Raw genomic sequence first — 25,832 nt, forward strand, 5'->3', positions numbered from 1 at the left:
GCACTCGCCTGCGGGGTAGTCTTACGAACGAGATCCATCTATTTATGGTTCTGTGCAGTGGAAAGCCCTTTCTTAACAATGCTGCTCTGTAGAAAGCTTTACCTTAAAGGCACCCAGTTTGAGTCCCGTCCACTGACAGATATAAAGATAAATGTCACGGCTCCACTTTCTCATATAGTTCAAAGACGAAGCTAAGACATCCCAGATTTGAGCACCGGTGACGTCATTTGGAGCCAGACTCCGATCGGAGGAGCCAGTGAAGTTTCATGCCCAAGCGCCCGCCCAATTAATCACAGGTAGTGCTGAGCTGTCAATCATGACGTTTCACCCCATTTTTAAAGCTTCAAATAATTAATTAAAACCAAATTTATAAGATAAAGTTTGCTCGAACATAAATCAGCCTGATATGAACTACAAAAATGACAGAAATGTTCTTTAGAGAGAGATTATTTGATCAATCGAGTTCTTCTGGCTTCACTTTTGATGGGCTGTCATGTCATCCATCTTAATATTTGACAATCGTCCAGACGGGGACATTCGATGGATGTCACTCTCTCCCGTTCTGTCCTCAAGATGTTCTCATAAAGGCATAAAATATCCCAAAACACAGTGAAAAGGATCAAATTCTATGCCCCAGTTACAGTAAAAGCACTGCTGTGATGCATCTTGTTTCCAGTATGAACACAGGAATTGATTACAGCAAACAAAACCTGTTGCCATGCTCACAGGAGCGCCAGGCTATTTTTAAGACAGAATCAAAAAGTTGTCAACATGTCCTTAAAGGTCAGGGTTACAGGTGTAGTTATCATGATTTAAAGAGTTGGTTTAGTCAGTACAAAAAATACAAACATCTGTTCTCACTTGAACACTTGGAAAATCTTCAACCAATGGAAAAGTTACTGTGAAATCAGTGGTGTGTCTCTGTGATGGAGACTAGAAAGATTTTTTTTTTTTTTCATTATGGTAAAATCTCAGAGATGCATTTGACAAAAGTTGATAAAGAAATTGAGATTGTTGCAACAGTCTAGTCTATGCAGTGGCCGCTAGCGCCTCAAAATCACGCTACATTTTTTTGTTCTTCCTATGGCAGAAATACTGTGATCAGAATTTGAGGAGAAAGTCTTTTCGACAATCCAGCCTGACGGGCCGGACCACCTGAGGGAGGAAGAGACTCGGAGTAAGAGCCATGCGAATCCAGCTTGTTTTAAGGCTGCTCCTGGCTGATGTCCGATCACAGGTAAAGGAACGGGACAAATGAGACTCAGGCTGCCAAACAACGTGAGATCAGAGAGTGTTGTGCTCCCAGAGACCCGTCTTCATCACACCATCTCAGATCGAGCTGTTGTACCCGACGGGCGGATCGTGAGTGCAGACAGAGCGCAGGACTACAGCTGGACGAGGAGAGGCGGACTCCGACTTCTGATGTGAAGATGACAACCATATTCCATCACCATCATTCTGCTGCTGCTTACAATTCCCCCGATGCAAATTCAACTCGTGCACTATTTGTCTATGTGCATTTGTATAGAAATAACTGTACACACGTTCTGTAATTTATGTTGCATTAAAGTTTCATTTCGTAAGGCAAGCCTGTGTTGTATTATGACAATTAAATTACCTTGTACCTTGCATCTTGTAAAGCAAGATACCTGAAGGTAAATGCATTATGTCAGTGAGAGTCCTCCTCAGTATATCACTGCAAACAATTGTGTGTTGTTCACTGATATGTTGTGTGTGGCTGAACAATGTTTATACTGCGGTAAAAAAAAAATCACTTAACAATCCACATTCAGGAGGAAAATAGCGTACTTTCACAGACAGCTTGTCGGGGCATCCTCTCTCACAGACACTGGGCAGAAGCAGTCAGGCTGTCACCTTTCACTCATTTAACGAGACAAAATAAAAATGGCATCATCTTGCTGTTGCTGTTTCCAGGTTTTCTCCTCTGCCCTTTGTAATGAGGACAGAGGAAAATAATGTCAGAGTGGGACAGGTCTGTCAGTCCTCCTGCGGTGCCAGGCCCTAGTTAAACGGTGGTGTTACATAAGCAAACGACGTAGGAGTGGAAGGTTGCGGTAAGGGCAAGGCTGTTAGCGAGCAGAGCAGGTCTGCCTGCCTGAGATCTCGGTCTGAGCCAGTAGCTGTTCAGCTCGGAAACCACATCAATAGAGAAATCTGACAAAAAGAAATCTGTTTTGTCATTTTGTCAAGATGAGTTTGATCTCATCTCGTTTTCTGCAAGTGAATTTATTCTCTGCTGTGCTGACGAGTAATTGGCTGAATGCAAAATGAGGCATCAACCTGAGAATAAGATCTGAAGTTAGTAATAATAAGATCAAAGATGTACAAAAGTGCTTTTTGACTTCAGGGAGACTTTCTGAATTGAATTAGATTTCTGCCATGAAGTTTGACAGCAGCATATTAAAATACCCCTTACAGCAAATAAACAAACTTATATTCTCCTGAAAATTGTGATTCTGATCGCCGCTGCCGTTTGATGAGTTTTGCGTTGCTTCTTCTACCTGGCAGATGAATCCCGTGGAGGTGCACTGTCGAACCCAGAGGCTGAACTTCCTCTTCTTCCTCTTCCTCAGCTCTCTCTCCGTACAGGTGGTGATGAACACTGGATCCTCGTCGATCAGCGGCTCGTGGAGAACCTGCAAAGCACACAGAGCGGCGTTACTGCTACACGTGAGTTCGGTCTTCGAGGGATTTTTATGTAACCATGTCACAAGTACAAAATGTGTTACTGGGAGAAGTAGCTGGCCTTAACAAGGGAGAAGAAAAAAGTGTTCTTCTGTGAGGAACAGGAGCGAGGTTGTGTGTGATGTAACATTACAGCTAAGGGGTTAGAGCCAATCGAAGATCCTCACAAGTTTTGTATGTGTTTGAGTGTGATACTGTAGGGGGAGGAACACAAAACACAATTCTCAGCAGGAACACGCTCTCGACTGTGCAGCTGACTGCAAATTCAGAGAAAATGCCTTCTCCCTTGTCAGTTTCACTCTTTCCTCATTGGCTCAGCTGTTGCTTTATCCTTCACTTTAGCATGTATGTGTTTTCCCCTTCAGGATTTCTTTTCTGGCTGTCTGCTACTTTCGTCTCACAACCACTAGAAAAACAAAATGAACAAAGTAAAGACGGTGCTTTCATGTTCTGTGCTCGACTATCATAACGACGGACTGAATCCATGAAAAATAGACAAAATGAAAAATACATCTAAGAGATGTAAAAAGAGAGAAGAAAAACAGGCTCCTTTCTAGACATTGCTTCAATCTGAGTGTGAATTTGGCAAAAAAAGGCTTTGTGACAAAACGAGTTCATCACAAAACAACAAAAGAAGAATGACAAAGACACAGTGGTTCTGCTGTCTGCTGCCGTCGTGCAAATCGATTAATACACGATTTCAAATTTGGCGCACGCTTTATGATTTTGCCTCAGACGACTCAGAGCTGGAACATTTCACAAGTATCTCAATTCTGAATTAGCCTGTAGAAGATAATCAGGCTTGAAATACCCAATGAATTCCTCCATTTGCGTCACTAAAGCACAATATGACATTGAAGAGTTATTTTTTGGAATGAGATCCTCATCATGCTGCTAATTATACGTTATATTGCATTGTTGTTACAGTGAAGTAATTTTTTGAGTTGGATCTTGGGTGAACATAGGCTTTAGGATATATTATGAACTGTGCCACCCCCCTCTTGTATATTCATTATTGCTCAGGTCAAATCAGATACTGTGGATGGATTAAAGAAGAGATTCAAACCGGCTTACAAACACACAAACAGAGGCATTAGCAGAGCACAAATATTTTCTGGCCCTTTCCAGGACGATTAAACAACACACTGGAAACCCGGCCAAATATCTCCACGAGACGCTTTTAACCACACAACAAATATTTGCATTTCAAATTTCTCTCGTCTCTCCCTTCCTCCGGTATCCTCCCTCGCCGCCTCCTCATGCTCCATCTTGATTTGACTAAAGCTGAATTGAGAAGTGACCAACAGCTCTCTCCTGCCCCTACGAGTGAGTGCAACAAGTCATTTCCAAGTCAAATGTGAGTTATGGACTGAGCGAATGGAAAATTAATGAGGCTATCTAGCCCTTGGATGGATGACATCACCCAAACCACAATGGCCTTTTAAGAAATATCTCATCTTTGTAGCTGCCACGTTAGCGCAGCTGTGTGCTCCTGCAGCAGATATTTCTCCACACCTCATCCCAACAGCTGAAAATAAGGTGGTCACATTTGCACCATGACTGTAAATCATTTGCATGGGTCTACTTATGCTCCGTCGGACAGAGGAAGGGAGGAAAATCCATCCGTCCACTCACTTGCTCGTCTCGCAGTGGATGTCCTGTGACGACTGACAAACGCTCTCAAGGATTTTACACTTGCAAATCGATACAAAGCTGTGTTAACAGATCACCGACGCCGCTGCGAGACTGCAAGGCTGACGCGGAATATGTGTCGCTGTCAGTGGGAGCTGACATAACATGTTAATGTTCGGCACCGATGTTATTCACATGTTAGCAAAAATATTCAGACGTGCAGACGCACACACTCATCATGTTGAATAATGCTAAAGTGGCAGATAAAGCCAGGTCACACAGACTCACATGTCGAGATACATCCTGTGTCAGAACAAAACATCTGACCACCAAGATCCCTCCCAATCAACAGCAGAGCTGAAGTTGTTTGCCGATCATTTGATGAGTTGATCGAAGCAAGAAGAAATTAAATCAGCCACTAAACTGATCATCAAAATAGTCATTTTTAAAGCAAAAAATAACGGAAATTCTCTCATCACAGCCTCTCAAATGAAAATGTTAGCTTATTTTCTTCAAAAATATCAAACCTAGTATTGCGGGATTTGGACTTTTTCCTAGGAATTGTTTCTGGATAAATGTGTCACACCATAATAGAAATGAAGCACTGTGGTTCTACAGAGACACACTTCAGTTTCGGTAACACTGAAATGCAAACAATACCATTCCAGTGAAAGTCGTAGTTTTTTTTATATATTGATCGGCCCTAATTGGAGCTCAAACCTGAATCAGTACATCAACTGCTTCCCTTACACTTGCCTCAGTCATTAAACGGGTAGATTACTCTTCCATCGTGGAGCAACAGTTTCTGTCTGTGCCACTCTCACTATCTGGGCCCACTCTCTGCCCCTGGCACAGAAAACTAGCAGATAAAACAAACTGGCCTAGATACACATGTCACTGCTAATGGCACACACACATGCTCGTCGGAGAGCCGGCCTGCCCTCGTTGTTGTCGCCAAGTTGTTTTTAGAGGGAGCGCACTAATGTGAAACTGTAGTTCAACAAACCCTTTACTACTTCACAATTAGATTAACTCATCAACATTTACATTTAAGCCATTCTGATGGTAATATTACATAGTGCATGAGATGTGGTTGTGAGGAGGGGGGGTCGTCGTTAAGAGCCTGTATCCCCAAATGCATCGCAGCGCTGAGATCATCTTTCACAGTGAAGATGATGTTATAGCACTCACACTGCAGAAAGGCCGAAAAGAAATTTAATCAACTACTTCCCAGAAATTCATTAATTTTTAAGAGCTCAACCACGGCTCCAGGGGTGGCCCCCAGATCCCACCGGAATATGATTAGCCACCCCCGGTGCTCCCCTTCTAACCAGACTCTGAATATGTACATGAATTTGTAGTCGAATGAAAGAGGCTAGGATTGGTAGGTTAGGTTAGGTTAGTTTAGGAGTATTTTTCTGTATAAGTATTCAGTATTATTCTGGTTCTTAAGGTCAAATAAGAAACCAGAAAATCTGGTGTCTGTGTGTGTCGTTAGCCTCTGCTAGCTCTATCAGCCTGTTAGCCTCTGTTAGCTCTATTAGCCCGTTAGCCTCTGTTAGCTCTGTTAGCGAGCAGAGAAAGTGCCGCTAAAATTTCTCAACACAAATGTGTTTTTTGGAGGGAGTTGGATTTTTTTTGTATTGGGATACTTTCAAAATCTACCTTATGGTCCCTCCTCACATAACAATTGATACTGTATGAAGTGAAATGTCATTTTTGTGTTGACATCAGGATGAAAGACCCTGCTATGGTTACTTTTCACACTGCTGTTTGACACGTTTTATGCTTTATTTTCAGTTTCTGTCTCTCCTTGCTCAAGCAGAGCAAATGTATTCATTTAATTTCCTGTTTTTTGCCATAACATACTGACAATACTGTAATCAAGTTGGACACGAGCATGAGAACGATCTCAAGTGTCAAATAGATTTAACAGGTCCTACTTCAGTCAGGTTTTTCAATTGCTGGTGCTTTATAGTCTGCTGTGCTGCTGCTCATCTGGAAAGGAAACTGAAGTAGGAGTTGAGAAAAAAACTCCAGCCCACCTAAAATAGAGCAGCAAGGCTGGCGCTCCACTGCCCCAGTTGCATAAATGTAGATCTAATGCATACAGTGTGACTGAACACAAGTTGAAGTAAGTACTCTGGAGGGAGTCTGTTAAAAAAAAGTGCACAAAAATACATGCTGTGTAGACAGTTTTCAAACTAAGACACCTTGTGGGAGCTATTGAGTATGTTTGCCCTTATTCTCTAGCAAATAGTTAACAGTTAGCTACTGTTTAACAAATTGCACAATTTTCGTGCAAAACTTGCTGTTTGCTGAGTTCAAAGATGCTGCTGCAACTGTGAACTGTGAACTTGAATGGAGAATCAGTATGAGAATGAGATACGTACAGTGTATATACTCTCTGTCTATATGAAGAGTGTCCCATGTAACTTTAGGGAAAGATGAGTGCCCTCACCTGCGTCTGTGAAGGTCTGAAAGTGCAGCTGAACGACTGCTGCAGCGAGTCCAGGAAGGGCTGGATCTTGTACAGGCCCTGGTTGCTCCCCTGTGACGGCCGGAAAGCCACGATGTGGAAGTACTTGAGGATCTTCTCGAAGCGTGACTGGCTCATTTTGAGGGCGATGCTCCGGTTGCTGAAGAAGCCCGAGCTCCAGATGCTGAGCACCGACTCGCAGCGGTGCACACTGGTCGAGGTGACAAAGCCCAGAAAGGCCTTGATCTCCTGGGCTGTGACCGGACGCCAGCCTTCGTCAGAGCCAAAGCGCTCCTGGAACTTCTTGGCATACATGTTAGTCTGGACGACCATGTTTTGGATGCAATTGTCCGGGACGAAGAGCTGGAAGAAGTCCAAGGCTGTGGCGGTGGCTGACATCTTCTGAGCCGGGCCTGAATCGAGGGGAAAAAAAAAGTGTGAAAAATTGTGATGGAGGAAAATGGACAGATTGACAGATTGAGAGTCCCATATGGGCTAACTCCCAGACACAACCATCACTTAATCCAAGTTTTTAAAGTCTGGCACCACGCCTGCAATTTGATTGACTTGACCAAAAGGAAGATTTCTCTTTTTCACTGTAAGACGGGATGAAGTTAGATTGTATTGAGCTGTAACTGCCAAGGCTGAGTGGGATGCATACTAACTGTTTCTTGCTTACGTAAACTCTATTGTCATCTCATAAAGGAAAAAGGGAAGCTGTGAGAAAAAGAAAGAGAAACCTTCAGCTGAGGTCAGAAGTGCACATCGCATTCATAGAATCACTGTACTTTCTCTTGAATCAGCCGCAGCAGTGTTTGGTGAGTATGTCACAAGCCCAGGGCAGCAGTTAGAAAGTTTACACAACATGACAGCCACCATACTGTGATCCTCGTCACAGCGCGGTCTTTCTCTGCTCGCGGAAAATTTCAGTGTCTCGTTGCTTTAGTGATATGGCAGGCTACGAGTCAAAAACATGTTTTGATCTGTGAGTCGCGTCCAGGGGGAGCCATGAATGAAAGATGTCTGATATCATACTGACAGTGAAGCATTGTGATGGAAGATGGTGTTGTTTTAACAGCTACATTTACATGTTTAACCAAAAACTGGATGCACCCGTTCGAGCATGGATAGTGTATGCTGGTAACAACGGACCTGTGTCTGTGTTAACCAAAACTATACACACCAAGTGACTACGTCCCTCCAGGGGTACAAGTTGCGTACCCATGGGAAACACTGGAAAATTAAGTGTGCAGTATCTTCACTGATTGAAAAACTTGATTAAAAAATGTCCTGATTTCAAGTCAGCTGAAACAGTTGTAGCCTTGAAATAGTGTTCCTCAGTGAGCTAACCTGTTTGTTAAAAGGGATAATTGGTCATTAGTTAATGTTAGACCTAGTAGGCTCAGTACATTTAGACAGTTAGCTTAAACAATTAACCATTAAAATTGTTAGCTTAGAGTAATAAGTGGTTAACAGTTAAAATAGTTAGCTTCAAGTAGGCTAACAGTTGGCATATTTAGCAAAAGAGAAATATTATCTTCAAGGTGGCCAACTTCAGATACTAGATAGCCTAAATAAATAAAGATCAAATAGTTATTGTAAAGTAATTAACAATTAAAATAACTCGCCTAAATTATTTCAAAGTTCAAAACAGACCAGTTAGCTTAAAGTAGTTAAATAATAGTTCAAATTGTAATCTTGAAGTACGCTAATCGAAAATGCAATTAGTTAGCTTACAGCAATTAACATTTAAAATAGCTGATATAGTTACTTAAGTTTCAAACAGTTAAAATAGTTAGCTTAAAACAGGTGAGACATGCCTGCTGTTTGGTAAAGCTTTGTTTAGAGGCCGTTTTCCCCAGTGACTGAATAAAATAATCTGTTCATAAACACTGTATAGAAACAGAAGACTATACAGTTTATCTTTTTAAACCCTGTATAGTGTTACAAAAATATTCATCTGTTGGTCAGGCTCAGCCTGCCTGGTGCACATTCTTGCTTGTAACCTCAAATATCACTTAAAAATATTCATAAATGATTTTTATCATATAATAGGTTCTTTTGAAGCTACTCAGCAGCGATCTTTCACACATGTGATATCAGTAATGTAATATTATAGTGACTGTCAGTCTGTCTCTCCAGATAGCGAGAATGACTTCGCTGCACTTCCTAAGAAGCAGTTTTCCCTCTTGCACATGTTATTCACTAGTTTACGTAGAGGACACTGATATTTACCTCCCATTTAAAATCTCTGTGAGCTTTTAGCTATTGGCTTGATGTGTTTACTCCAGTAAATTAAAGATTTTTTAAAAGGCTGTTGGATCTGTGAGAGGGAATTTCAGATGTTGAGCGGAACAACTTCGGGCTCAATTGAACAGCACAATCTCATTATCTCTGAGCAGCGTGGAACACGGTTTTCACTCTCTACATCCATTCTCGAGTCCTGAGTAGTTGGATGCAAACAAAATAACGAAGGTCTTTCAGTCTCTTAATGTCAAGTCTAAGATAATGTGTACAAGACTTGAACCCAGACTGTTTAAGCAACATGTGGAGGAGGACAAGAAGAGGAAAACCACAGAGCAGAGCACAAGCACGCCCACAAACGCTGCTGCTCTCAGCCAAGACGGCAGCAGCAGCGGGGCCACGGCTCAAAATCTACTCATTTGCATTCCATTAGACTTGAAAGCTGAATGTAAAATCCAGCGTAGCTTCCTCAGAGCGAGACACTCCACGATAAAAAAACATCAGACATTCAGATGGAAGGTCCGCCGAGGAGAAATGACTCACCTCAGCTCATCTGGGGAGCGAGCCAAAAATACAGTCGGAGGAAGAGCTCATCATTTTTATGTATAATGGAATTTCCTCCATAGATTTTTCTTTACACATGGCTGCCAGCTGAACCTCAGTCCTGCCTACATCACTCTGATGAAACTGGATCAGACGTTTACCTATTTACATATTTCTAATATCAGCTGATGTTTGTCTACAAGGGGAAGCTCTGAAATGTATTTCCCACAGCGCTCATTACGAAACTCCACCTACGTTGCAGACAGACATATAATCCCTCCTGATTGGGAGCTGTTGTAGTATTTTCTATTGTCGGGGGACAAACATCTGCCTGGTCGAGCTTTTATAGCCGTGGATTTGAGAATGAGAGATTAACATGTAGACGAGGGGGATAAACCCTCCATGTCGACGAAACGCGCTTAGAGCTCAGGTTTTAGTGGAAATCACATAAAGAGCACATGAACTTGTGCGTGGTTTATTTATATCTATGGTCAAGCAATATACTTAAATTAATACCGCAATATTAATAATTTAATAATCATCTGATGTCAATTTAAATAGAGTATGTCAGATTTTGAATGTGGGCCAAAGCACATCTAAAATCATCCGTGTTCTTCTGCTAAGCATTACGTTACGCTGTGCTTAGAGCTAAGACGCTAACAACACACTTTGTTCGTATTTAGATGATTATTTGCTCGGATTAATTTCTTTCGACAGCAGAACACAGCAAAAAAAAAAAGGATTACTTATCAACTGAGCACATTCGCTCAACTTCTCTACCTAAGTACAATTTGGTGTTTACTTAAGTATTTTCAATTTCTGCTAATTTATACTTCCACTGCAGGTAAATATTGTATTTCATACTCCAGTAAAACACATTTAATTGATAACTTTAGTTACTAGTTGCATTGCAGATTACCTTTCAGCAATTGAAAAAAAAAAAAAAAATTCTGCTAATCAGGAAAGTGAATATCCGATCAGATAAATTTCCCAGTGGATAATAAGTATGCACAGTACGCATACGGTGTACAAGCATTTACATGTAGAATGTACTTTTACACCTTGATACTTGAATGTATTTAATACCTGAAACTTTGTGACTTTTTCACCAGAACTCTACAATATGTTTAGTGTTACTCAAGTTGGACTCTGGATTTTTAGTAGTAGTTTAGTTTTTTGTCTCTGCATATCCAAGTATTCTAATTCTGGTTTTCTTTTTATTGCAGCGATAAGAGTTGCCCTCTAAATTATGCATGCATAAAACGACAGCACTATCAAATTTCCTTTCATGTGTCTGTGCATGTTGTTTTTTTCCATAATGGATTTGCAAAGAGGAAACAGAAACACAGACATGACAGACAGAATACTGGGTCAGGCAGACAAACTGACATATGGAGATGGCCAGTAATCTGTCGGACGCACTGAGCAGAGCAAATGAATAAATAGCTTTTTAATTCCCTCCGACTTCACGATAAGGTGGTTACATAATCGGAGATGTGGATGTATGCTTCACAATCCTCCGCTCGGTCCTTCACCACCTCTCACACACCGCACGGGGAAATACTCTCACACTCAAGTGAAGGCAACCCACATCACCTATGAACTTGACCTTGGGTAAACCGCATTTTTAATGCAAGCCAGCGAACTCAGCGTGGTTTTAAAACATCTGCTACCTGTTCCAAAGCGAGGAGGAAAAAAAAACAAACACACAAATTGGTTGGAGGGAGTTTGTGTGAGGCTGAGTCGATGCTTTATGACGGTGGCTGATGATTTATGTACGTGGTGCACAGTCTCCGAGGAGTCGAGCCGTCACATCAAAACTGGGTCTGTGTCAGCACTGTCGCCGACAGACAGTAAGAAGCACAGACAGACAGACAGAGAGAGAGAGAGAAGTGTACAGCCAGACAGACAGGTGAGCGGACAGCTAGACACTTGATTAAATATTGCTGATATTTCCAGAACTGGATGACTTATCAGAATCCTCATCAAGCTAAAAACGGCTTCCCATCCCGTGCCCTTAACATCTGTGGAGATACATATTTATGTTGATCAACCAAGACTGCGCTCTTGGCTACTTGATGTCTGAAGTGTGATTATGCGCCCCGGGAGTCCTGCATCCAACCAGTCAGTTAATCATCTCGACCCTGGTGCAGGATGGCGGCGCCACACCCACGCCAACTGTGCATGCACAAACAATCTCTATAACTGTATCTGTGCACACCCAGACCCGACTACACAAGGCAGACAGACACACCTGCTGCCTCGTGAGCTTAAGTCAACAGAGCAACACAAAAAAACAGTCAAACAGAGCAGGACAGAGCAGGATGTGCATGGCAGTAAAGAACATCCTGAAACCTTTCTCTCACCAGAGAAGCTCTCCTGGTGCAGCTCGGCTCGGCGCGGTTCAGATTATTTGGGATAAGTGAATCAGGCTCCGTTGCTATTTTCCATATCTGGGCCTCGTCTCACAGAGCAGGATTACTGAAGTTAGCTGGATGACTGAGCTGAGTGGAAATCAAATCTGGAACATGGATACAAGTAAACAGCTGTTCAGGGTTTAGTTTGGTGACCCGCTCGCTGATGCAGGCCAATGCAACCGGCTTCAATATGGGCACCATGCTAGTGTTGTCCAACATGTCAAAATACAGCCGCCTGATGGTTGCATGCTGCCGTGCACCAGTTAAGTTGCTGTTCATGAGCTGATAGTATGATATGAAAATTTCCTGTCATGATTATCCTGGACAAAAAAAACTGCAATTCACAATATTATCCCAACAACCATCATCACTCAAAACTCTTAAGATAGCACTAAAACATACAAATCACTTGACGTCACATTTTGTTAAGAGAGAGTGTTGTGCAAACTGATTTCCACACACCCAAAGTATTATTTCTTGTGGTGGAGAAGCTGAGCGGTCAGCCATGAGGACAGGTTTGAAACGTGCATGCTCATCCCTTGTGGCAATCCAAAATAATCAGTAAATCTATAAATGACAAAACTTCAACAAGCTAAACTGCTTTTTCAAATCATCCATGTCAGGATGTTCATGAAAATTCACCAAGTATTTTTACCAGCCATCCACGGTCCTATCTTTCATAATCCCTTCCCTGGAGTTGAATAATGGCCAGAACTTTTTATGCAGAATATTATGATGTGAAATCATTTCATCCTCTTCCTTCCCAAGAATAGGACGGACCAACAACCTAGAAACATCTACATCTAAAAATCCATGATTTTATGCCCCTAATCTTGAGACAAACTGTTTCCACGGAACGAAAAAGCTTTATTGAATGTCAATATTTTTCAAGTATGATGTCAAAGTTAGAAATTCCAGAATCATTACAATGCTACAACATAAAGCAGCAGACACACAGTTGTCAGAAATGTTCATCTCACGATCATATCTGGTCTTTTATTCTGAATTCTTAAAGCAGTTCATCTTTCTGCTGCTAGAACGATGTGCAAAACAAATCATCTTTGCACACAACCACAGCAGTTTCCACTCATTTCCAGCGGTTTCCTGGCACTTTGCATGCACTCGATATTGAGCATTTTATTCAGTGTGTGTGTTTCGTGCTTGTTTCCAGTGCGTGAGCAGCTGACCGGGGCTCGGTCCATATCTGCTACAGCCATATGCCCGTTCACCTCCGAGGGTGCCACAGTGCAACATGTCACGGCGGATACAGGATGGCAGTTTCCACCGATTGCCTTTGGTTCAAGCTGAAGCCTGACAGGAGGCGCTGCACTGTAAAACCCAAACACCCTTCTCCTCGATCCATCCTGTAGTGTAGCGATGGTTAAATGGATAAAAGCTGTTAGGGAGCAGAGACGGTGCTGTAGCAGCGTGAGAACAATAAGTGTGAGCTGCTGCTTTTGGGCACTTACCACAAAGACAGACTGAGGCAAAGAAAGACAAGAGAGACGGAACAGTGTGGGTGCACTGTGCTGTTTGACTGTCACGATTCCCACACACACACACACACTAGAGGAGAAAGTGTACAGCCAAATATCAGGGAGCCTTGAGCTTGTGTCTCCTGTGAATACAGTTATTAGTCCTGATAATTAACTTGGTGCAGGAGGACAGGAGGCCAGCGTGTGTGTGCAGCGTGCATGTAGCCTACATAGGACTGTATCCAGAATACACGCACAATGCAATGCATGCATGTAAGTGTGTGTATTCGTGTGTGTCTCCAGGAGGGCTGGCATGCTGTTTCTCTAAATTGAACAGCATGTCTCCTTGAAACATGAGCACACACACACATGCACACAGACACATACACAGGACAGCATGTGTAGCACCAGAGCACCAAGGGGTGAAGTATCAAAGGCTAAGCGTTTGCCATTAATACACCAATTAACGATGCACTGTCATGCTTCTTGCCTCCGCTGCACACACACACACACACACACACACACACACACACACACACACACACACACAGGAATACGAACAAGCGTCCAGTTGTCTCAGAGCAATAGCCTTTTGTGTGGCGCTTTGGCACAACATTGAGAGCCACACAGGCTGACCTGAAAACACCAACTTGTCTGCCACACACACACACACACACACACACACACACACACACACACACACACACACACTCATATTCTCCCCCGTTGCGCAAACGACCTTACGACGTCTCACCATATGTCTCTTTGTACAGCGGCACGGTGACATCCTGCAGAGCCTCCGTCCAGCCCTCCTCCTCCGCCTGGCTGCGGGACAGGGCGCCCGGGGGACCGGCCCCGCTGCTCCCGCCGCCGCTGCCACCTCCTGCCCCCCAGCTGTGCCCGCTCTCCTTGTCGCTCCGCTTTTGGTGGTGGTGCTTCGGCTGCTGCTGCTGCTCCTCCTCGCCTACCTCGGCTATGTAGTTGTCGGAGTCGGAGTCTCCGGAGGTGCTGTAGAAGGGGTTGTCGCTGCTGTCGTCCCCGGACTCGCCGAACACGTCGTCGGATATCTGCAGGCTCTCGTACCGGGAGCGGGCCGCTTCCAGGAGAGACAGCGCCTTCCGCCCGCACTCCGCCATCTCTCTCTCTCTCTCTGCACTGATGCTACTCTGCTCCCCCTCTTCTCTCTTTCTTTCTCACCCCTCAGCAGCGTGCGAGTGGTCACGATGTGTTTTGCCGTTAATGTGGCGGCTACACCCTCCCCGGTAGGTACAGCGTGAGACGGTCCCTCTGCCCTCCTCCAGGCTCGGATGCGGAGCCCGGCGGTCAGACGCGCGTGGATCCGGGGAGAGCTGTCCGCCTCAAGGGTACTGAAATATTTCCCCCTCACCGCCTTCCTTTGGCTCCGTCTACAGCGATGCGCACTGGGCGAGATTGTCGATAGTTGTGGCTTCAGCATCCGGGTTGAGAGACCAGTGATTTCTCCACACGGGGAGAGAATAGAGAGAGTAGTGGCTGCAGCCGCATCACCTGACACCCAGAGCCCTGCCCTGCCGTCCAATGAGACGCGTCTTCCCATCCAAACTCAGAGACGAGCGGCTGCTGGAGGCTCATGTGTGGGGTGGGGAAGAGAAAAAAAAATGAAATGAAATAAAATATGATGATTAATGGTAATATAATTAGAATAAAATGTTGGACAATAAAGGATAACAGCTAATGAAAATGTCATCTAATGGGAAACTTCACAGAGGCAATAAAAAAAATGTGGTTTTGTTTATCTGCACACACCACCTCTCCTGAGAAATAATGAAAAAATAACTTTGGCACAGTGAATCTTCATAAACACCCTACGTGTTTCACAAAATAACCTCACCAAGAGGCTCGTTAACTCAGAGCTGTTTGATCCCACAGCATCACAAGCTCTTCCTTATCAAAGGGAATCTGCTCAGTCATCACAGGATTGCACATGTTTATAGTTTTAAGGTATATATTTTTTTTTATGACAGAGAGGCTTGTCGACCACATTTTACAAGGTCAATAGTTAACTTACAGCTCAATTCCTGAGAGGACAAGGTGGAGGTGTCCTTAAAAATATGAATTTGACAGCTGCACAAACCCAGTCTGGTGATTAGAGGGGCACTATGTCCTTTTGGAGAGGAAATTCAAACTCAGAATTGTATTATTTACAACATTATTGAGGTGATAATACAACAGAGAAATATTTATTTTGTTCCTAATTGAATTTGAAGCTAGAAAGGTGGCAGGGTCCGCCACAAACAAGGTAAAACCGTGTTAAATTATGTTGTCCTTTCAGGTCAGTTTGTTTATTCAGTCATGAAAACAAGAAAAGTTTGTTTATTTAAAATAGGTTGATGAGGATCTTTCTCTTCTGATTAAAATGTTGTCCCCTAAACTTCATAATGCACCTTTAAATCCATGTGGTGCGATCTAAAGTTCCAGAAGAGCGACTGAATTGACCTCGTGGTGAGATTGTTTTATCAGTGACCCAATGTACAGTACAGATCCCAATAAACCTTTGATTTCTACTGTCCATATTGCATTCTCTTCTTTTTTATTAGACCTGGAGAACGATCAGCATACATTGGGAGGCTTTTAACCCCATACGCATTCTACCCCCACCTTGGGGCAAGTTGTGCCATCATCAGGGTCATTGCTGAAACCATCACAACAAGATACCTTGTTTTCAACCTGTATTCAGTCACTGGAGGGCTCACTGAGAGCAATGTGGGAGTAGTCAGGGTTGAGGGCCTCGGTCAAGGGCACCTGAGTGGTGGTGATGAGGGTGGAGTGTTTTAATTTGAACAACCTGAGGTATAGTAACTATTACATACATACATATATACATACATTTTTATTCTGCAGTAAAATGTAATGTAAATGTCAGCCACAGTGTAAAATGTTGCTTATCTTACCCCATCTCCCCTACAAGGCAATTTAGGCACAACCTAAGCTAAATTAATATAAAATCAATGTGGAGTACATCAAAACTAACTAAATGACAGATCTAATGGTTGAGTTAGGGTTAGGGTTAACCCTACCCTAACACTCAAGCAGACTTCTTTAGCTAGTTTTGTCATTAAGCTTCAGGGTTGTTGATTTTTCTATTATTTGCTCTTGCTTTTCCAACCTTCAGCACACACATAAGGGGAATAATAATAGTCTAGAATATTATGCACCACTCAAAAGGAGTTAGTTGGGGATATTTTTGAGTTTGGCTTGATAATATCGAACCCCCACTTCCAAATATGTGCACCTAAGCCTCCCATCAACCTGTGGAAACACTGTATTTGACATTTACACAGCCTCAGGCTCTCTGCCATAGTTAATACCTCTGACCGCCTCTAGGGGCCGCTGACGTCACCTATCCACTAGTCCTCCCACTGACTCTTCTTCTTCGTTGGTGCTCTTGCCATGTTTGCGGAAGCCGTCGTGTGACTTTTTCTGTTTGTGTTATGTTTTAGCGGTGTTTTATAACCCAACATGAATCTACCGAAAGGACCCGATTCTTTGTGCTTCGACAAGGATGTTTTTATGAAGGTAAAATGCCGTCAAAGTCACGTTTAGTAGCGCGCTAACGATAGCTTATGGTGTTGAACAAGCTAGCATTAGCTAGTCGACTGTTGCCACTGGAAGATCCTGTTTCTTCAAGCCTGTATTGATTGTTATTGAATTAAAATACTAATAAGCTGTTACATTTACATCACCGTGATGGTTAATGTTGATAATATCGAACATGTCAAACAGTGACGTTGCTTGTAATCCTTAACAGCAAACGACGTTAGCAATGATTAAGATGTGTTCATTCTGTATGATGTGGCTGAAATCCACTTTTTGGTCTGTCAGTCTGTAGCAACGTCGATTTACTCTCCAATCTCTGATATAAATTGTCCTGTCGCCATGTTTTAGTAATGCTGGATGTTACTGTATACGTGGCTGATTGACAAGTGTTATTATCTCATATGTATGTGTCGGTATCCTCCCTCTGCTGTATCTCTGTCTGCAAATGTGTCTGTATCCTCGCTCTACTGTCTGCAGGATGACTTTGACGTGGACCAGTTTGTGGCAGAATGTCGGAAGCAGGTCCAGTTGGAGGAGATGAGAGAGGACCTGGAGCTTTACTACAAGCTGCTGAAAACAGCCATGGTGGAGCTCATCAATAAGGATTATGCAGACTTTGTTAATCTCTCCACCAACCTGGTCAGTCCTTAATGTTGCCAGCAGTTTATAATCCACTGGAGACAGGGAGGGGATAAGATTTTAACATACTGGCATTGGTGTGTACTTTGAACTATCAGCAATAATTTGCAACAATACTAATTATTTTATTGTTTGAATTTATATTAAATAAAGTGTTTTTATGTTTGAATGTACAAGTATTAAAAAATGGGGTTAAATTTTGTTGTTAGAAATGAACAGTTCTTTCACATTTACTGTTACTGTTATTTTTGATAACAGTTTTTTTTTTTGCTCTATTGTCCTTTGTCACAAACTATTTTATGTATCATGTAAAGAAATTAAAAAGTATGTGTTTATTGTTATCTAACTTGTATTGTCAAGTAACAGGATCAGCCTCAAAAGTTCAGTACCTTGGGGCTCTTAAAAAATGATTGCGAGCACACCACACAGTTTTCATTTTTTAAAGTAAATCCGACCAAGTCAAGACAGTCTTTAATCTCAGATGTCCTCTCTTTTATTTCAGGTGGGGATGGACAAAGCCCTCAATCAGCTCTCTGTGCCCCTGGGACAGTTGCGAGAGGAGGTCATGGTATGTGTTGTGATTAAGTAAACTGTAAGCTTTGAGGAATTACTGCCACAGAATGTTTTATTCATGTTTCTGGCTGTTGTCTGTTACAGAGTCTACGGTCCTGTGTGAGTGAGGTGATTCAGGCGATAGACAGTCAGCTGTCCAAACAGGACGATCTGCAGAAAAAAAAGGTTTGGCTTCTTGTCCTTCTGTCTGACCTCGTCATTTGATCATAATTTGTTTTCATCACTAAATATATTATTTGATTACCTTTACAAAACTCTGTGATAGTCTAGTATGGCAAATCCCTGAGACGCTGTGAACATAATGCTGTTTTCAATAGATATGTTTGGTGTCACACAGTCTATTACTGTGTTCTTAAATTATTTTTAGAGGAACTAGTTTAGAAGATGGTATTGAACAGTTATCCTGTAGTCTACTCTGTGGGACAATATCAATTCATTATCATCTCCCATTTATTACGCTATCCATCAGGTGTGTGTACTGAGGCTAATTCAAGTGGTGCGCTCAGTTGAGAAGATTGAGAAGATCCTCCACTCACAGAACTCCAAGGAATCCAACTCTCTGGAAATAAGCAGGTGGGAAACTGACAAGCTTACAAACCCCAATGTTTATTTCTGCATATCTGCATTTCAGTATGCAGCCTAACCAGAAGTGACAAATAGGATGTTATTGAAAAGTCAGATTAAGTACGATAGAAAAGTTTCTAACACATCTATCTTTTTTTACATGAAAAATTTGATTTCTATTTTGTAATCTTGTGCCTTGTATTCCATTTTTCAACATACATCCAAATAGCAGACACAAAGCACTGCACAATCTTTGTAAACATTACTTGAGCAAACCAGATCTTCAGGTAGTTTAAACTTGATCACTGCAGGGATATTGTTGTAAGCTTTAATATCTGACTTGATGTCTGTTTGTCTGTCTTTCTGCGTACAGTCCCTTGTTAGCAGGTCAGATCCTGGAGAGAATTGCTACAGAATTCAACCAGCTGCAGTTCCACGCTGTGCAGAGCAAAGGCATGCCCCTACTGGACAAAGTCAGACCTGTAAGTGTTGACCAGCCAATCAGTCAGACAGCTGATAAACCAATCGCTCAATTAGTCTGTTAGTTTATCTGGCTGGTCATCTGTCAGTCCATCAGCGATGTAATTATATGACAAAGATAATTGGTTTCAGTAAGCAATGCAGCCATCTGCTTTTATGGAAAACCTTTAATTAAATTTTTAATTAATTTTTTTATGGTTTTTACTGCGTATTTGAAAAGGTTCTGTCCTCTGTTAGCGTATCGCAGGGATCACCTCCATGCTGCAGCAGTCTCTGGAGGGACTGCTGATTGAGGGTCTGCAAACATCCAATGTGGACATGGTACGTCACTGCCTGAGGACATATGCCACCATAGACAAGACCCGAGATGCTGAGGCCCTGGTAGGACAGGTGCTGGTTAAACCTTACATGGACCAGGTAAAAGACACACATGGTTTGATACACTGTTAATCCCCAGGCCTTTCTGCCCTTCTGAAGACATTAATTGATAACTTTTCTTTCTTGTCCTTCCCATAGGTGATAGTAGAAGAGGTGGTGAAGTCCTGTCCGAATGGTCTCCAGCTAATGTACTCTAGACTGTTGGAGTTTGTTCCTCATCACTGTCAACAGCTCAGAGAGGTGACTGGAGGAGCCATATCCAGGTAATGATCCAAATTCATTCAAAGCATTCATAGATCGAGTAGTTCTTTGTTGTGATTTAAGAGCTCCTGTCTCTACTAGAAAAGCAAGTTGTCTGTTGTCATCTATTACATTCAGTATATTGACAACTCACTTTCGATATATATGTGTTTATTTATTTATTAATGGAATAACCATGCATCATTTACTCCTACTTACTACATGAACGTTTCTCTTTGGTCGCCCTCAAAGGTTTTGTTATCTAATAGTAACAACTTGCCCTTGATAAAACTTGATAAAATGAATCAATAGCTTATTTTTAACATGCTAGTGTTTCTTCTCCCCTCAGTGACAAAGCTGACACCGTGCCGGGTTATGATTTCCTGGTAAACTCTGTGTGGCCGGAGATGATCAAAGGGATCGAGGAGAGGTTGGCCTACCTCTTCAACCCTGGAAACCCTGATATATTCTATGAGGTACAGCCACAATGGATTAACTTCTTTGTAAAAGATTTATTGATTGTGTGCAGTCACATTGCTCAGTGTTTGACTGAGTAGTTTCACCACCACTCTGTTTCTTCTCTAGCGCTACAGCGCGAGTATGGAGTTTGTGCGTAAGTTTGAGCGTCAGTGCAGCTCGCAGGCCAGCGTGAAGAGACTGAGAGTACACCCCTCATATACCAGCTTCCACAACAAATGGAACCTGCCTGTCTACTTTCAACTACGGTGTGTTTTACCTCGATACGATCTATACTCTGCATACTAAAACCAGCATATATTACACTATGTGCAGCATACCTCCCTGACATCTCTTTCGTACACATTTCACGCCATGATTGTCCAGCTGTGTGGAGGTGAGATATGTGCCAAGGTTCTCACTTCTCTCTATTTATCACACAACACGTGCAATATTACAAATTAATTCTGGAAGAGATGGTTTGGAAATGTGTCTTTTTTTCCACATATTCAAACAACATCATGTCTACCTTCTCTTTGTGAGACAGCGTTTCACTCTGCCCTTGATTGTGTGTGCTCAGAACAACTTTAGCTATTTTCATATTCATAATGGTGGAACAGCTAGTGCTTGAAATCTGATCGGTTGAAGTTTTATGTTTTCTTGTGCAGGCAGTAGTGTTCTTTAATGTCTGCATTATGCCAGGAGAAAATCTTATTTCAGACCCCTGTGTTGAAAAAGTGCTGTTTTGAATAGCTACCCTCGAAGGCAGAATGAAAAGCTGGCATCCAGAGAGGAGGGAGATGCGACATCTTTTAAATATGAGTGGAATGGTGCACATACTCTCCCCTGGAAGGCTTTTACAGTTTTGTGCTCAGTTGCTCACATGAAAAGTGCCGGTAAAAGAGAGCTAGAGAGAGTTCAACGCCACCTTTCTCACTTCCTTATGTAAAGTGTGTCAAAGTTAGATTGTAAGTTTTGGAAAGTTGCTGAAATGTTAGACGCAGGCCCCCACCCCCCGAAGAAAAATGGATTCCAGAAAAGCTGTGGGTGGAGGAAGCTATACAACTGTCCAACAAGCACTACTGATCGGGTTATTGGCAGTTTAACTTGCACTGTGATGACAAGACTTCCTGGAAAATCACACATGTGCACAACCTCATATTACATCGTTTTTACTTGCATGCAGTGAATATAATAGGTGTGTTTTAACCTTGAATTTAAACCTCTCAGCTAAAACGAACATGTTGCGACGTCGAAGAAGGTGGGGTTTCTGCGCATTATGTATTTTGAAGGATTGTCCGCTTCTTTAATGACTCAAGAGACAAGCTTTGGTTAAAATTGCAGGCTGTCAGCATTTTTTTTAGGGGAAAAAGACAAGTTGGCAGACGTTCACAAGTTGAACAAAGCCCTTTTTTATAGGAATCTGGAAGATTGCTCGTGGGTGTGAGTTTCACGCAGAGTGATGACAAGAAGCAAAATGAAAACTGAAGATGTGTGTCAGCGCATTACTAAACATAGCCCGTAAACATGACACTGGACCTTGACTGAATGACCATCGATCTGTGGAAAAACCTGTCTAGTGTTTGTCAACCTCCTCCCACCCCCACAAACACGCACACACTGTAAAGATTAGGCCTTGTGTCCTAATTTCTCAATGCAAACCTGCACAGTTCAGCTTTCTCTGGAAAGTCCATTATTTCTTAGTCACACAGTGTTGTTTCACGTCATGAGTCTGTGTATATCAGAGCTGATGCAAGAAATAAGCTGATAACGCATTGATTGTTTTGTCTTTCCCCTCTCAGGTACAAGGAAATAGCAGGGTGTCTGGAGAACGCCATAAGTGAAGGACTAGTTGCAGCACCAGGTAGGAATTTATTCTCTATCAGGAACACTGGTGTGTAACTAACACTTCACCTGCAGTAACTATGTGTCTGTGTCTGTCTCTGTCCAGCTGGCAGTGCGTACCACCTGCAGGTATCTGAGGTGTTGTGGTCCTGTCTAGTGAGATGTTGGTCAGACAAAGTCTACCTGTCTCCTCTGGCCCATCGTCTCTGGAAGCTCACGCTGCAGCTCTACGCACGATATGCAAAGTTTCTTGACGAGGTAAACTTAAATAAACCAGAATACTTATTTTTAAGAGTAAATTTTCGACAACAAAAGCTCAGTGCTAATGGATATCCATGTGGCTGTTACCTGCTCTTATCAGCTTGATCAATGTCCACACAGGTGATGACTAAGACTCCATCCCCTGAGGCGACCAAAGAGCCAACCAGACCCTTGCCGAGCTCGGCCTCCTCCACCTCCAGCCGAACGTCGATGGATGAAGGCGGCAGTGAGAGTGGGAATCCTGCCTCTCTGTCCACCAAACAGCTCGTCTACATCGCAGCCGACATCCAGAAACTGCAGGAACAGGTGCACAGACACAAACTAAATACATGCACCTACATTTGTAGCTCCAGTTTACTTACATTATATTACATGTTAAATTTACAGGGGTTAAGCTTTACACATTTTACATAAATGACAAAGTGAAAAGAAACATTAAGTTAATAGTAAAAGCATTTAGATATGTTTCTGTCTTTCTTTCAACCTTTCCAGATTTAAATTCCCTTGACAGTTAGATGGAAAGATGACAACTGATAGCTTCTTGTTTTTCTTTTAGATACCAGAGGTGTCCGAGATTGTCAGACAGCGGTTAGAAGCCATCGGATTCAAGAACTTTGCTATTGTGGAAGGTGAGCTGCCCATACGGTACACAGAGAAGTCATTTTGACTTTCCACATCCTTTGTCTTGTGTTTGGTTGATCTTATTCTGCAGTGTTTTGTCAGGAAATGAGGAAGAATTGTCCAGTCGGATTAGTATACACTTACATAAGAACGGTTCTAAAGCATTGTTCTGTTGTCAAGTAGAACCTGTAATACGAGTGGCATGCCATCTCTTTTTGGAGGATTATTTTTGCCTTCTTTTGTAAGTGGAAGGGAGCAGTGCCTTATTTCTGCTGTGCGCTAATTTTTGTGAAAACATGCCAAGAGACACATGTCAGTGCAACAAGGCGTAAATGTTCACTGACATTTTAAAATGAAACCAACAAATCCCCAAAAGGCTTTTTGAGCGTGACATCTTCAAAGACAATATCTCTGTCACAAAATGATTCCTTTCTCATTGTATCATGCTTCAGCACCAAGGTACCTCAGACTGTTACAGTGTGTACTTTAGTATTCACCAGTGTTCTGGTCTATGTCAGATGCTCTGTCAGACGCCAAGGCTTGCCTGTCGAGTAGCATTCCCACTCTGAACACCAGGATGACACAGCATCTGACTGAACGCAGCTGCCGCTTCCTGAAGAGTGCCTCTGAGGTCCCACGACTCTACCGCAGGACGAATAAGGTCAGTGAAGTTGCAAACAGGCACGTATATGTGTCTCTCCTATATTTCATCATATAGTCTATCTTGGAGCAAACACTGGGAGTTTCTCTAATTTAGACAAAACCTGGGGGCCTTATGCACTTGGAACTGTGGTGTGACATACATTTTTTTTTCTGGTTGAAATGCTGAAATTAAAGGTCAGAATTTTACATTTTGAAATTCACTGACCGCTCAGATTAATGAGGCATGTTGGTTCGTGAATAGCATTTGATTTCCGCATTATTATTCTCTCATCTTACATTGCCCAATAAGGAAAAAAATAATGAGTCTTTATTGACATTTGCCTGCATAATAGAGCTGCACAATGCAAACGTCAACATTTTCATATGATCCACAGCGGCATAGCTCTACATTAAGACAGTTAATAGAGATAAATATAAGTCTCCACCCTCAACATGAACAAACTTCAAATTCAGTTTTCTATTGACCCTCAACACAAGCAAATGTTTATTTTCCCGCCTCGCCGTGCAGAAACATTCTACTTCCTTTTTGAACAGGAACTGCCGGTGCGTGCATCAGCCTACATGGACAACGCCTTACGCCCGCTACATCAGCTGCTGACTGACTCGACGGGGTTGGTCACTCCCTCTACAGCGCAAGAGTGGCTGCGAGTCACACTGTCTGAATGCACACAGAGGTCAGCCAGCGCATCAATAAAGAACCAGGGCTGAAGATTTATAAAATATGGCTTGCGTCACCTTTTGCCTGTCATGTTTTCAGGTACTATGAGACAATATCTGAGGTGCTGAGCTCAGTGAGAAAGATGGAGGAGAGTCTGAAGCGACTGAAGCAAGCCAGAAAGGGCGCGACCACGACTTCTTCGGCAGGAGCAAATGGAGGACCCACAGATGACAGCAAGATCCGACTACAACTGGCACTGGATGTGGAATACCTGGGAGAGCAGGTAGGTGGCGTTGAAACATGCAGACAAACTGCTTCCAGGTTCTGTTACAAACAGCATCATCTGACTTCTGATTATTTTCTCTTACACTGCTCTGTGCTGTTGTGTGTCTCAGATCCAGAAGATGGGTCTTCAGCAAAGTGACATCTCCATGTTCTCCTCTCTGATGGACCTTGTGAAAGAGGCCCGAGAGCTCGCCGAACAGAACCAGTAAGGTCTGACATACTGCACTCATCCCGACCCCTGCAAGACTTGTGAAGGATAAAAGTCAGAAGTTCAGAGTCATGGTCTGGTAAGAGTTAATGATGACGAGAAGAGGAAGACTGAAGGACAAGAACTGACAGAAAATGACTGATGCTGGTCATATGAACGGCTCTATATGTTGGGCCAGAATGTCACATAACAAGAGTCTGAAGTCTAATTCGTAAAGAGAGAATGTCAGTCAAATGATATTTGTTTAATTTCTGCTGCTTGGTGAAGGATTTATCTGACATAGAGAAGTCTTTTTGTGTGTAAAATGTACATTTTTGTTAAAATCAAAGTTGTATATTATAATATGTTTAACATAATGTAACTTGGGAATAAAACAAAGAATTTTGGAAACAGAGTTGAATTTGTCTGTTTTAATGGAAAGATCACTCTCACTCACCAGCTCCGAGTGTTGGCACTGGTGGACAAAAAAATCAGATTATAACTCAAGTAGATGTTATAATATTACACTGTAAAAATATTGTTACAAGTTGTAGAGTAGAAGATGAGATGCCTATTTCTATATTATTCCACACATAAAGTATGTTTTAATTCATATTTCTTCTAATATTAATTAGTAATATGTATTATACAGTATAAAGTGCTGGTATAGTAACCACATTTTCAATCAGGCATTTTACAAATAAATTCTGTAAATGAAATTAGGAACCATTTTTGGAAATGGGATAAAAAATATGTTTGAGATTTATCTGAAAAATCAAAATGTTACACTTTCAAATAGCAAAAACCTAGTTGACTGACAGTAGCTGATGAGATGGTTCTCAAAATAAACAATAGTCTAACTTGTTATCCTGAGTCTCGTCCTAATTTCCAAAAATGGTACCATAATTCC

The 25,832-nt window shown here is 42.3% G+C and overlaps 2 protein-coding genes across 2 annotated transcripts in view; one reads left to right on the plus strand and one right to left on the minus strand.

Moving 5' to 3' along the window:
- pgbd5 (piggyBac transposable element derived 5) overlaps positions 1-14,632 on the minus strand; it is a 28,230-nt gene extending 13,598 nt beyond the window's left edge. The window contains exons 1-3 of the mRNA XM_037124304.1: positions 14,251-14,632; positions 6,800-7,230; positions 2,523-2,657 (exon numbers count right to left, since the gene is read on the minus strand). Of these exons, the coding sequence (XP_036980199.1) occupies positions 2,523-2,657; positions 6,800-7,230; positions 14,251-14,632 (948 nt within the window). The remainder of the gene's footprint in view (positions 1-2,522; positions 2,658-6,799; positions 7,231-14,250) is intronic.
- Positions 14,633-16,894: 2,262 nt separating this feature from the next.
- Positions 16,895-25,337, plus strand: cog2 (component of oligomeric golgi complex 2). The gene is made up of 18 exons (XM_037124740.1): positions 16,895-17,051; positions 17,550-17,711; positions 18,214-18,279; positions 18,369-18,449; positions 18,754-18,857; positions 19,222-19,330; positions 19,566-19,745; positions 19,845-19,969; positions 20,296-20,422; positions 20,532-20,671; positions 22,205-22,266; positions 22,354-22,505; positions 22,629-22,814; positions 23,065-23,137; positions 23,648-23,790; positions 24,327-24,466; positions 24,550-24,733; positions 24,846-25,337. Exons 1-18 carry the CDS (start codon positions 16,995-16,997, stop codon positions 24,942-24,944), a joined length of 2,190 nt encoding a protein of 729 aa, XP_036980635.1. The 5' UTR covers positions 16,895-16,994; the 3' UTR covers positions 24,945-25,337.
- The last annotated feature ends 495 nt before the right edge of the window (positions 25,338-25,832 follow it).

This window comes from Acanthopagrus latus, chromosome 15 (genome assembly GCF_904848185.1).
Source record: "Acanthopagrus latus isolate v.2019 chromosome 15, fAcaLat1.1, whole genome shotgun sequence".
Classification (NCBI taxonomy): Eukaryota; Metazoa; Chordata; class Actinopteri; order Spariformes; family Sparidae; genus Acanthopagrus; species Acanthopagrus latus.